This window comes from Rhodamnia argentea, chromosome 3, assembly GCF_020921035.1.
Source record: "Rhodamnia argentea isolate NSW1041297 chromosome 3, ASM2092103v1, whole genome shotgun sequence".
NCBI classification, from domain to species: domain Eukaryota; kingdom Viridiplantae; phylum Streptophyta; class Magnoliopsida; order Myrtales; family Myrtaceae; genus Rhodamnia; species Rhodamnia argentea.
In genome coordinates, this window is record NC_063152.1 from 6,144,660 (window position 1) to 6,157,816 (window position 13,157).

At 43.7% G+C, this 13,157-nt stretch overlaps 3 protein-coding genes across 4 annotated transcripts; all 3 read right to left on the reverse strand.

Moving 5' to 3' along the window:
* Positions 1-3,342: 3,342 nt before the first annotated feature.
* Positions 3,343-5,125, reverse strand: LOC115727201 (pentatricopeptide repeat-containing protein At1g55890, mitochondrial-like). Its single transcript, XM_048276125.1, has 2 exons — positions 3,816-5,125; positions 3,343-3,594 (listed from the first exon to the last, which is right to left on the reverse strand). Exon 1 carries the CDS (start codon positions 4,973-4,975, stop codon positions 3,824-3,826), a length of 1,152 nt encoding a protein of 383 aa, XP_048132082.1. The 5' UTR covers positions 4,976-5,125; the 3' UTR covers positions 3,343-3,594; positions 3,816-3,823.
* A 1,829-nt stretch (positions 5,126-6,954) lies between these two features.
* LOC115727203 lies at positions 6,955-8,305 on the reverse strand. The gene has a single exon (XM_030657374.2). The coding sequence runs from the start codon at positions 8,173-8,175 to the stop codon at positions 7,156-7,158; it is 1,020 nt and encodes a 339-aa protein (XP_030513234.1). The 5' UTR covers positions 8,176-8,305; the 3' UTR covers positions 6,955-7,155.
* A 1,897-nt stretch (positions 8,306-10,202) lies between these two features.
* Positions 10,203-12,253, reverse strand: LOC115727192 (DAG protein, chloroplastic). 2 transcript variants are annotated; one of them, XR_007197918.1, is made up of 5 exons: positions 11,810-12,253; positions 11,102-11,199; positions 10,950-11,015; positions 10,600-10,825; positions 10,203-10,460 (listed from the first exon to the last, which is right to left on the reverse strand). XR_007197918.1 is itself a non-coding variant. In XM_030657362.2 (5 exons), the coding sequence occupies exons 1-4, from the start codon at positions 12,178-12,180 to the stop codon at positions 10,650-10,652; spliced, it is 711 nt and encodes a 236-aa protein (XP_030513222.1). In that variant the 5' UTR covers positions 12,181-12,252; the 3' UTR covers positions 10,203-10,460; position 10,649. The 2 variants fall into 2 exon arrangements, 1 of the variants encoding a protein (XP_030513222.1); XM_030657362.2 differs by having other exon boundaries at positions 10,649-10,825; positions 11,810-12,252.
* Between the last annotated feature and the right edge of the window lie 904 nt (positions 12,254-13,157).

Here is a 13,157-nt window from a genome sequence, read left to right on the forward strand (position 1 = left end):
CTCGCATTCGCCTTCCTAGCCCAATGCTCCGTCGTTCCAATTGCCGCACCGATTGCTGTTAAAATCCTCACAGGAGATCCCCAGGAGCCGCTCAATTGCGTAATTCTGTAGATCTAGGTAAGGCTGAGCCTCGCCCAGCGATGGCCAAGCCTCGTCGACGTTGGCAAGGCCACTTCCGCCGGCCACTCGACAACCCAGCCGGCCATCCCCCACCCTCATTGCCCATTGCTAACAGTGGTGGGCGGCGACAGCGAGGGCTGTGCAAGCCTTCGCTGCTATGCCAACCTTTTTTTTTTTTTTTACTTTTTTCAGTTATTTAATTTATTCTTTAAATTTAATTTAATTTTTAAAAAGTAGCTTTTTTGTAAAAAGTCAGTCCGTGTGGATGCACTTTTTTGAAAATGCACTTTTTTGAAAGTATTCCTTGTAATATTAAACGATTAATAAAAAAATGTCACGTGAACTGTTTTGCGGGAATCTTTCACCGTTGGTACTAAAGTGGTTGTTTTTTCTCCGATTTAGCGCTCAAGTGAGCCGGCGAAAAATTTTGGCATTAAAATGAGTTCCGTACACAAAATCTGACACTTATGTTGTCTTTCTGCCCCCTTTTTTTCATTTTGTAATATCTAAAAAATTTCAACCATGATGACATATTTCTTTCCTTTAATCGATGATATGGCATTAGAATCCAATTAACGGACTTTCCTTTATTCAACCGGGCTTACTCATACAATTCATTTATGTTCGAGTTTTATTCATGAGCTCAAACTCGAGACATATTTTATTACTTTGTATCACTACAAACCCTGGAAATCCACCTGCACACACGGGAAAACAAGTGACAGAAGAGTAATTTTCTATGTGCAAGGCGGTAGTATAAGTTTCTAGGGTGTCATCCGTGTGTGGGATAAGCTGAACATTTCCTCTTAGCTATGAATAGAACATAGTGAACAAACGGGATCATTATGAACTAACAACTGACCCCCTCACATCATCTCTCATTCCTCTCGTTGAAGAACTCGTTAATACTCATCCAAAAATGGCATTGTCAAGAGCCACTTTGCTTTCTTACAAGGTCCATTTTCGCTTCAGAAGGATCTTTTCAAACAGACAAGATTAAGCATCTGCAAAATGCAAATTCTCTCTTCTTAAGTACTAACTTCAAGTTATGTGACTCACTAAATGACGTGCATACATACATCACACACACATATATATTCATGCATATTTTAAATCACATATGCAATCAATAGGGAAAATCATCCCCAAAATCCTAAACCCATTACACTTTTGACAATTCAGTTTTAAACCTTTTAATTGTGATAATTAAGTCTCCTAAACATTTTCACGTTTTGGCAATTTACTCCTTCCGGCCAATTTTGATCAGAAATCACCGACGTGAACGTCAACCGTCCTCAATTGTCCTACGTGGCATGATTGACTCTAACGTGAATAATTTTAATAATATTTTAATATGTATTCAATTTTTTTTACTAATTTTTCTTTTTTTTTCCCTCTCTTTTTTTGGCCAGTCGCCGAGGCCCGGCGACCGGCCAGAGGCGAAGGTCTGTGAGGTTGACCTCGCAGGATCTGGTGTAGGTCGAGCTCTCTAGGGGTTGGACGAGGCCCGTGAGGTCGTCCTCGTCGGCCCTCATCTCTAGCCAGAGGAAGAAGGGAAGAAAGAGAAAAAAAGGAAAGAACAAATAAATAAATAAAGTCCAGACTTGCTGAACGGATGTAATGTGGAAATTGCTGAACCTTTTTTGCAAGATCCATTCTTGAATATTGGCAGAACATCTATTCTACCAACAACGACAACTTCTGTCACGATCTTCAAGGAGATTCTTTTGATCTATCTCATTGCTTCACAGCTTGTGATCTGGCCTGAATTCCTACTTCCGAAGGATAAAATTGATGAATCACTCTTAGAGATTGTCTCTGGAATCTTCAAGTACGCGAGACATCTTCTAGCTTGAAGATATACCCACTTTTCAGCTCAGACTAGGGATTAGAGGTGACCAGTCGAGGTGAGTAGGTTCCCATTCTATCAGAGCCAATTCCCAAATTTTTGGAATCAAGAACCGAACAAGCTTCGACCCTGGAACTGACATGTTTGTCGTTTCGTTGTTTTTTTTTTTCGTCTGGTTTCTGCAAAGAAGCACACAGAACAAGGAACCACGAAAGACGAACTGAGATAACTGACAAGAAGCAGAGAACAAAAGAAAAGAAAGGGCTAAATACGATCAAAATCTGGAGAATCTAAGATGACCCAATGGATTCTGTTAGGTCGAACTCCTACAGAACTTATACAGCTTTCCTCTATTGGAGTAGATGATGAGAGCAACCTCGGCATGTAAAGCTACAAAGAGAGAGAGAGAGAGAGAGAGAGATGTGGCATTTTATTACGGTAGGTTCAAAACCGGTTCTACCCTGAAACAGGCCATGGTTCGACCTTGGAACCTGGGCAGTTTCCCTGGTAGAAAAGACCGGTTCAGGGCATAGAAGCGATAACCGAACCGGTAGGTGTGGGAACAGATTTTGAATCTGTCAAGCCGGCCCGGATGATCTCCTTACAAATTTTGACACATAGAACTTGTCATAGAATGGTTCAAGAAAGCTTCAACATTCGACTGCAACAATTAGTCATAGAATGCCGCCATCAACCCCCACCACCTCCAGTCCTCCGCCATCAGTCTGCCTTGGCCATGCCATTTCCATCTAATGTCATTGCCATTGCTTTCACCATTTACCGATTCCCACAGCTGCTATGCCTACACCGATGGTCCATGCCTCCACCTTCCTCCACCGGTTACTACCTCCAACACTACCGCCACATCAATTGATTGGCTTATGTCAAAGCACCATTAGTTATCAATGCTATTATGTCACTTTTGAAGGTATAATGACGGACGAGCACATAGAGGAGCTCAATGCCTTTGTAGAAAAAATTTTGAAACTAAAGATACCCGTACAAGCATGACAAACAAAAGCAACACAGATACAAGCACCTTGAAAGTCATGTTGAATTAGAAACTACGTAGAGACGTGTGAAAAGTTTTTTCCTAACAACAAGAGAATTTATCTTGTTCACGCTCAACAGAAAGAACATAAGAACAAAATGCCATGTTCCTTAAATGGGACCAGTCTACCGTCTTCTAAGAGTAAAAACCATGCCTCTGTCAGTACCTGCTCCACAAAAAAGATCTTCTAACATGATGCTATGCTGACAAGTATCACCTTTTATCAGCTCAAGACTGAGAAAGATTCATAGAAATGTCTGCAAACTTTTGGCACAAAACCAAATCCTGCTCTTAACATTCTTTAACCTATATAGTATAAGCAGAGTCCACGAACTAAATCATCAGATTAGATCTTACAAGTAATGACATAGACAATACTTATGTATGTACATATGTAGACTCAACCACATTTAGCAGATACGCAACTCAAAATTGTAAAGTAACAGCAAAAATACTTCAAAGATTGCATTGGAATTAAATAGCAACCATTAGGAAAAATCGTTGCCAACTAAGCAGCTAGGAAACACTATCTTGGCCGACTGCCTATAACCTTGATATCACAGTAACAAATAACCTGCTCCTAGCACTATCGAAATACAAAAAGAGATTACACCGAATACATACAAAAACATCAAAGTATTGAATACGTCATGTTGAGATGCTTTCGATGGATTGCCAAACTTCATTTCCAAGCTAAACCATCGAGATGTGACGCCGAGAAATTCCTTTTAAGCCTCAAAATTTGCACTGAGATTATTGATTCCAAATGAAGTCAGCAAAAGCAGAGCGACCTACAGCTATGTTTACTTGCTGGCTGGTAGTTGCAAGCTATATCGGCGGTACTTATTTACCTTCCCAAGCTGCACAAGCTTCTCCACTTCCTCAATCCTTGACTCCTCCACCAACCTATCAACAACAAGCTGCAATACTGCCCCATCAACGAGGCAACGAATATTGAAAATCTCTTCGCACAGCTCGTATGCAAAGTCAACATCTCCCTTCTGGCAAGCAAGCGGAATTAGGGTCCCATATGTCGTCTTATCTGGGTCGAAATTACTCTTTCCTATTTCACTATACCACAGTTTAGCATCATTCAGATTACCACTCTTGGCAAAACCCTTGATCAAAGCATTGAAGCTAAAAATGTCCGGGTTGGTTCCTTTCATCCTCATTTCCTCAACCGTCTCAACAGCTTCCTTCATTTTCTTCTGTGAAACCAATCCAAATAACTTTGCATTGTAACTCCTGACATCAGGAACAATATTCTTCTCCTGCATCCTGGCCCAAATTTTGTCCCCGTCAGCAGTTCTGTTACCCAGATAAAGCCCGGACAGAAGAGTATTGAACGTGACCAAATCTGGCTCCAAGCCCTTCTTCTCCATCTCATCAAGCATCGAGATCGCAGAATCCAAAGAACCCTTCGCGCAATACCCCTTAATAGCAATATTATAAGATACAGAGTCGGAATCGATGGACAACTTCCCTGGCAACTCGCGGAACAGCTCCTCCATCTTATCAAACTTCTTGGAATTAACACAAGCGCCCAAGAGGGCATTCAAAGACAACACCGTGCGTTCACAGCTCAACTCAGGCATTTCGTCGAACAGCTTCTGGGCATTCTCGAACATGCCCGACTTACCGTACAAGCTGATGATCCGGACCGCGAACCCTTCCTTGGAGATGTCCCTGTACTTCTTCTGCTCCTCGAGGATCTCCTCGATCAGGTCGAAGCGCCTGGCCGAGGCGAGGCGGCGGACGGCGTACTGGTACGTGCCGATCTTGGTGCGGAAGTGGTCAAAAGCGGACGACTTCTTGAACTGTGCGACGAGGCGCTTCAGGCTGCGCTCCTTGTAGAGGAAATCGTGGGCCGACTTGAGGCTGGTGACCGAGTCGCCGGCTTCCAGGGAGGTGGAAAATGCGCGCTTGAGGAGGCGAAACGAGGAGGGTGCAGCCATTTCTGGGTCTCTTGAGCTTTGTGAATCTGCAGGCTGGAATGAACGTGACCTTCGAACTCTCAAAAATCGCGAGGGTTTTGGGTGGAGGGTTTAATCTTCGAGGGCTTGGGCTTGAAGAAACGACGTAGGATTGGTTCCCCGGTTAATTTACTTGGGCCATTTAGTCTTCTCCGACAGATTCGCTGATCAAGGACATGATTAATGGCCCGGTGAAAATCGGATGTCGGGCCTAAAAGTCCTAGTCTAGGTCCGTTCATGATTTTAAATTTTGAATTAATAAAATTTCAATGTATCGGTGTCGGACGTGCCTGACTTAGCAAGCCTGAGGTCAAGGAGGGAACAGTTAGACCAGTCAAACGGGTGGGTCGAGTAGGGTTTGGGTTGGATTGAAAATGGTCCTACTCGTTCTGATCCATTTATATCTATATCCATTGCGAAATTAGCTACCCATGCCCAACTCAACTTAACTCGAAATCTCATTTTTAGCAACTTTTTCTTCTTAAATTGTTTCTTATGAAGAATGGCTGATGCATGACCGACTCGTGAAGTTAGTCAGGGAGCTTCGGGGCCGGTTTATAGACGAGAGAGCGTGAAGGTGGTGGTGAGAGTTTCGATTTCCTCAAAAGTGCACTTCATTGCAATGGTATAAAGTTGCGAGCCAAGGATTGAAGAAAACCTAACGATGGCGGAAGGGAACGAACGGATAAGGTCGCGAGTCACAAGATCAAAGAGGGAGAGACAAAGACCGGCGAAGAAGGACCAAAGTGGGTTAAGCCTGACCTATTTGTCAAATAGGTTGAGAGTGACTTTATAACCAATCTACTAAAACCCGTACGTTCCTAGGTTTTTAACTATAGAACTCATTTTGGTCCACACTTTAAGTTTGGTGTGACCCATTTAAATAAATGTTGGTTAGAAAATGAATTTGTGACCCATTTTGATAGTCTTACGAAACGATTTACCGGAGTCCGCTTAGCATACGCTTCGAGCCTGGTGGGTTGTCACTTTCGACATGGATGAGGTCCATAGCTTGTCGATTGGTATTCGGTATAGTTCTCTAACTTCCTATTTGCCATAATTTATTAACTTAAAGTGTCGAACATGATGCATCATAATGACTCATCGACTTGCACAACAATAGTGGTTGGCGATACGACTTTTGTGACGCCGGCCACATTCACACGCGCCCCCAACGAAGTTAGCAAGTTCAAGTTTATTTCAACTCATTTGGTATGATCAAAAGACCGATCGTGTCGGGGCGTATCTAGGTATCCGACATAGGTCTTTCTCGTGTGCCAAGATGCAGTAGCGTATTAGAAAAGGAATGCGAAAAGCAATCACTAACAAATTGTTTGATCAAACTCAAAGGTTACTTCCTAGTGTTAGAGATCATATCTCTCAAAATCGTGCATCATCTCCTGTGATTGTGTATGTTATTAACCAATCCCGATTGATTGTAATTGATGCTATAGTAACATGTCAGCTTAAACAATCATCTTGTAAAGTTTATAAATAGGCTCGTGCCCTCTTGATTAAAAAAAGAATATAAAAATATACGATTCTTTATTCCGCATTACGGTCAGTTTGGAGATGCCTTTAAAACTGGTATAAGCTGTGATAAAGACCTCCTCCTTTCATGATTCAAACACAAGGAGCTCAAGATGCTTCATTGCCAAAATATTACTGAATCCCTACTGTCCCCACCATCTAGATTTCTGCCCATGTTAATCTAGTACAGCAAAGCAATGATCTCAAGACATAATTCATGGTGGGACAGCTCCAACCGTCATTTGCAATCGACAGAAAACCTGTCAAGCCAGGCCATATTTGAAGATTTTGACAGCATCTTCCAGAACAGTGAAAGTTGAAAAGGGGTCAAATACAAATGGGATAGAAGAGTAGATGACAGGAAGCTCAATGACTGCAATGAGAAAAGCAAGAAAAAGTTTTGAAGATGCCATATCTCTAGAACATTATAAGCCAGTGAATTGAATTCTCACCTCCTCGTTCATTCCCAGTTCCCTACTACATAACTCCAGTTGCATCAAGCTTTAAGCCGTAAGAAAAAACGTGAAAAAGGATCTCAGGACGGTCGTCTCGATGAACCGAATCTCAGAACCAACGACATGAGCACCTGAGATTCGTTTCGATCTGCGAAGAAGACGGTCCTGATGTTCGACCTACCAAGAATTTGAATCCCCATAGTAGTCATGCTGAACCTGATTATAATACAGTTGCCCTTCACTTTGCCTTTCAGGTGCATGCACATGATAGTGCCCAGGACTCACCTGGGAATCATACCTTCGATCGGCGTAAGGGTCGGCGTTTCCGAAAAGATAATCAGCAGTGCCCTGCCACGGATCTTCATTCCTTCTGCAATATTCTCTATCAGCAGTTTTTTCAGCTCCATAGTCTCTCCTGTAGTCCCTAGACAAGCAAGGCCAATACCCGTGTATGCCGTCGCAGATATCCCAAGCATCCAACCCGCAGCCAGGCGGAGCCGGGGGTGCCATCCTCTGGAACCCGCATCCATAACCACCCCAAGGAGAGTAGCCCGGATTCTCATCGTAACTTTGCTCGCTCTCTTCATGATCCGAGCCTTCTTCTGTTTGATGGGAAGAGTTTTGCCCTCCCTGATCAATCTTGGCTGGTTCGATTTCGCTTCCTGCTCCAGGCTTTCTTGCTTCCTCATCTTCCGCTATAGCGATAGGCAATTCGGGAATTCCGTCTCGAACACCGCCTAGCGCCGGCGGATCTTGAACCCTCGTGGAATGAGGATAACAGATCTCTGCAGATGGTGGGAGGGGTTTCCCATAAGTGAGAGAAGGGTCATAGCCACCGCCGTAAGGTTTCGGATCGTACTCTTCGAAATCAGGCTCGTTGAACTCCGCCGTCGAGTAACCAACTACGAAACGGGTCGAGTTCCGATCATAGCTGCCGCTGTAATAGGCATGCGGGTCGATCTTGATCAAGTCGGAGTGGCGGAAAGTGGAGGCAGAGTACGAAATTGTGGTCTGAGGAGGAACATAATCGTAAGTTGTGTAGTATTGAGCCGGGACGTGATCTGAGAACTCTGTCTCGCCGTCGAACCTGCGGTCATAGTAAGAAGCGAAATTGCTGGAGGAATCATAAGAATTTGGATGATACCCTCTATCACCATGGCCTGAGTCATAGTAATTGGAGTAGAAGAAACTCATCATGAAAGGCTCAGCTTCTGCAGGTCTCTTCAGGAATCAGCTTGATCAGGAAGTTGTTGACCTATGGTGTTGAGAGCAATTGAAGAAAAGATGACGAAACTTTTCTTCGAGAGAGAAAAGTAACTGGTTGCTTGCGAATGTCACTTTATCACCCACCATCCAATACCTTATCTATTGCCACTAGATAGCACCATCTGAAGGTAGGTGCAAGATTGCGAAAGTTAAGTGAAAAAAAGCCTCACATCATAAGTGTCGTACAAAGCGGGATTGGCTCATGACTCATCAGTTCAAACTTTTGAGTGTAAATGAGTCAAACTGGATTTATTGATGGGTTCGAATTTGAGCTTCCTCTAAACGATCTCAGCAAGCAAATGATTTGAACTTCGACTACATCGACCTAATAAATGGTATGATAGCTGATGGCAACATGTGTGGATCTGCATCTAGTGGCTATCTCAAAAAGGGAATCTCTAATGTGACTCCCAAGTTGAGATGGCGGATCCTCCGGCTTCCGGCTAAACGTAGTCGCGCCAAGGCGAGATTGAGGTTTATGTCGAAGGACAAATGTTGGAGATTCGAATTGAGAAAACCCGAGAGCGCAATGGTACATGAATTAATAGAAAGCACGCTTAACACAGGAGGTTCATATGTAAGGGAGAGATATGTTGATATACACTCGTTGGCCCATCTTGACTTAAGTTTCTATGCAAATGTGAATCCAATTAGATATACTAATGATTTCAAAATTAAGCTTCCTCTTAACAATCTCTCTAAATGAAAAAATCAGATTTCTACTGCACCGATTCAATTGAATTGCACAACTCGATCCCACCGTAAACAAGATCAAATTGAGAGAGAGAGAGAGAGTTCTCGCAGGACACACAATGAGACGATGTCTAGCCAATTTAGACAACTTTCTGCAAGTGGAGGATGTCCCCACGGGGTTGTCACTTGGGAAAGTGGGGACTACGAGTGAGGGGTGAGGGAGACGTCTGAGTGTTAGGTTCATGACAAGAGTGACTTTGAAACGGAGTGCCGAGAAACTTCCTAGGAGCAAGAGGACAACTGAATCATTAATTACGTTTGGAACCATTTACCCACCAACTAGACTCTAAAATCTTGAATAGAGTGAGCTTTGGATCTTGTAAAGTCCACGGTGCATTATCGCCACCGATCTGCTTATCCAAACCTAACGCGAATTTTCATATGACAAGAACTAATTGTGCTGTGGATCTCTCCTGCGGAGACACAAAGGAGTTGAGGAGCTACCCATGAAGTTTCATGCTCATTTTAGCATAAACCGGCTGACAATTCATATATTTCGATTGCATTTTCTTCACCGTACGGCTGATGAAGAGTATTTTCTTTGAATTTTAGTACCTAGAAATCATTCGAAGAAATTACGACTTTGGACAAAATTAAAAATACGAAAACCAATTTCGCATCTTTAAGACAGGCAAATCATTTCACAAACTCAAGTAGCATCTTGCCATCAAAATTACTCAGACCACCACCCATTGCAGGCAGATCCAAGGACCGCCCCCTCGACCGCTATGTACGTTGTTCTTTCAAGGTTCTGCCAGAGTTCCCACTTAGTCCCCCAAGTTTACAATTTTGCATCTGCTTAACCAATTTCGACTGCCATCACCAGCAGCCACCGTCTGCTGTCATCACTCCTCAAGCTCTCACGACCTCCACCATCAGTCAGCCTTGGCCATATCTAACTTCCATCTACAGTGGCTCTTGATTTCCACACCTAGAAGCAATTTGATCCCCACCGCCAACAATCCATGACCTCTGCCTTTCTCCAGCCATCACTACCTCCAACACCGCCACCACATCCACCAAGGCACCATTTATCAATCATCTACCCTGTCGCCATTATGGTATCCGATAGAGAGCTATATGCCATCCTAGAAGGTATTTGACACTCAAGATACCCGTGCAAGCATAAGAAATGCAACGAGATACAAGCAATTTAAAAACCACGCGGATGTAGACACAACAAGGCGACATGGGAGAAGTACTTTGGAAATAACAAGACATTCCATCTCTGTGCACACTAAACAGGAGGAACACAAGAACAAAATGCCATGTTCATTAGATGGGACCATTCTACTGTCTTCTAAGTTCGCAAAGCAAGCATCTGTCAATACTTGCTCCACAAAAAGGATCTTCTAGTACGAGGCTACACAGATGGAACATCATCTTTTATCAGCTCAAGACTACGAAAGATGCATAACAAATTATAGCCGGGCCATCCATTGGAAATCAAAAACTTCATGCACCTGCAGGAAAACATGAATGAAAAAGAAAATAAATTAATAGGATTTGCCAAAATTATCCAACATGCAGTAAACTTCATGATCGACTGGTTGAAAGAGCAGGGATCGACTGGTTGAAAGAGCAGGGAAAGTATCGGCATACGCCAAGTCATTTAATGAACATGGGGACAACGTCTGATAAGCTCCATTACCTCATGCGGATGATGACTCTGTGCTGGTTGCCTCCTGCTTAGGTCTTGGCCTTTGACGTGGTGGCCCATCTCTCTGCCTTTCATACCTCTTACTCTTGCTTCTAGGGTTATGTCGAGGCTTTGGCTGGTAAGTGGGATATTGGCAAGGAATGATCTCTCCATTAATGTACTTATCCCCTGAGATCAGCACAGCAATTATAGAGGAAAATGTTAAGCTAGACATTGTTCTCGAAAGGAAAAAGGCAGAGACATTCATATTGAAGAATGTCTCGAGATTCAAAAATTGAGTGAATTAGCAGACCTCCGTAATCCTTGTTCTTCACATCTATGTATGAATCAGGGAGTACCCACAGAACCCCAGGCAGACCTACATAGGACGGAAACCACAAATCGGCAATTAATTCAACGGAAAGCTATATTTCTAATTAACACAGTTCAAATATAGTTCCCCACCTTTGAATTTCTCAGACGTGGCTTCATCCACGGTACACTGAAACCCGGTATAGGTTGTGGTACTAAATGCATACATATTCTTCTTGGCCTCCTCAATGCTGAGACAAATGACACAATGTATTTATCAAGACTCAAAATGCAATTTAGGAAACTTCAATCAACGAACTTGAAACTAAACAAAAGAGAAAGTGAAACCACAGCCCATTATCACACTCAAAAGCAATTACAGAATGACAATCAGCAAAGCAAACACAACCTCTTGTTTGGTGTTATATGGAAGTAGTAGCCACTTATAACAAAAGAGGCGGACCCAAACCAGACCATTCTCTAGACTAAAATTTCTACACTTGAAAAAGCTAATAATCCAATAAATCTCATTTCCCATATGTCCCTTATTAGTTTTTGATCTGATCAAACATCCAGAACACGGCCTATTCGGTCATCTGTGACCGAAATTCTTGAAGGTCCATTCATTTGTGTATATCGTCAAGACCCGACTTAAGCTACGGATCAAACAAACATCATCATTCAGCAAATTCCACTCAAGAACATTCCAAACTCCACGAAATGCGCATAACAATCAAATCATCAATGGCAGAGGCAAGAAAACCCCAGGAACAAAACCAAATCCACCACTACAAGAACATCTATGCATGAGAGAGAGAGAGAGAGAGAGAGAGAGAGAGAGAGAGAGAGAGAGAGGGTCACCTTCCGAGCACAGTGGCGAGAGTATTGAGGTAAGTGTCGATCATCTGCTCCCGGGTGGGGGCAGGGTCCTTGGGGAACTCCATGACGATGAGCCAGTGATTGTAATCGCACCCGGGGAGCATGATCGTCTCCCTCGGCTCGCTGCTGCTGCTCCTCCTCGACGAGTACTCCCCATCGACGGCCGCGAGGACGAGCGACCTCCGACGGCGAGGCTCGCTCCGCAGCTCCCGGCGGTGCCTCCAGACTCCGGACTCGCCGGAGCCGAAACGGAGGGCCGGCGAGGGAGCGAGCGCCGCCGCAAAAGACGGGCGCGAAGCGGAGGAAGGGGTTAGGGTTTTAGGAGGGAGGGAGAGACCGGTAAACGTCGCCATTGTCGTCGAGAGGGCAGAGGGAAAATGGGGATAAGGCTTGTGTTTACAGTTTAGGGAAGCGCCATTGACAATTTGACATCATTTGAGATATTTTAGTTTGAGATTTGGATGGGCTGGGCTTGATATGAATAAAGTTGAAAAGGCCACGACGGGTCGGGTTCCTTGTCCTCTCGGGTCGATGGCCCGGGTCCAGGAAATGGGAAAAAAACTCGTGGACCCGGGTCGAGGGGGGGGGGGGAGTTCCACCGGGCTAGGGGTTGGTCGTTGAGTTCGATCGAGGTTTCGGATGTCGAGGGGTATTGGGTCATGCACCAGCCTCGAGTCCGTTTCTCGAAGAGGGATCTTGAGTACTTTCAATGATCGATATTGAAAAATAGTTGTTCCAACTCTTTCGAAAGACCTAATCAAAACACGGGAAACTCAAGTCATTTTTTTTCTAGAAATCACTTCTTTGGGAAGCACCTTTCGTGAAATAAGCAGGTCCTTATCGGGTGGCCTCAATCCACAAACTTTGTGACCGAGCAAGAATTAATGTTCCCGCCAAAGTTTAGCTTTTAAAATTGAGCAATGTTAAGTATACTCATATCTGTACATGAAAATCAGCATACTAAATGACGTGGCAAAATGCAAATGGGGACAGACACGCAAGCGGGCCACATTCAACAATTCGTCACGTCATTTAAAATTTAAAAAAAAAATCCATAGCCAACATATAGCAAACATAATATTTCTCTCTTCGTATTATGCTAAACATCGGGAAAGTGAGGAAAATATTTTCACTAATTTCATTTGCGCGAAAAATGTATGCGTTGGCCTTATCACGAGCTAGACTTGAACCACCAGGCACGAGATAGATCTTCCAAAGAGCAAGTCTTTTTTCAACGGGCCTTGAAGTAGCAAGGACAACAAGTGAGCCCGGAAGCCCAATTCTTGTAAGGAGAAGGGCAAGTGTGTGAGCCTGTGAGGCCTTCCAAATT

Coding starts and splice junctions, on each gene's coding strand:
- LOC115727201 (XM_048276125.1), bottom strand. CDS start 4,975: ATGGCTGCACCCTCCTCGTTTCGCCTCCTCAAGCGCGCATTTTCCACC.
- LOC115727192 (XM_030657362.2), bottom strand. CDS start 12,180: ATGGCGACGTTTACCGGTCTCTCCCTCCCTCCTAAAACCCTAACCCCT. Junction 11,016..11,101: donor CACGTCTGAGAAATTCAAAG/GTGGGGAACTAT, acceptor CGTCCTATGTAG/GTCTGCCTGGGGTTCTGTGG. Junction 10,826..10,949: donor GAAGAACAAGGATTACGGAG/GTCTGCTAATTC, acceptor TGCTGATCTCAG/GGGATAAGTACATTAATGGA.
- LOC115727203 (XM_030657374.2), bottom strand. CDS start 8,175: ATGATGAGTTTCTTCTACTCCAATTACTATGACTCAGGCCATGGTGAT.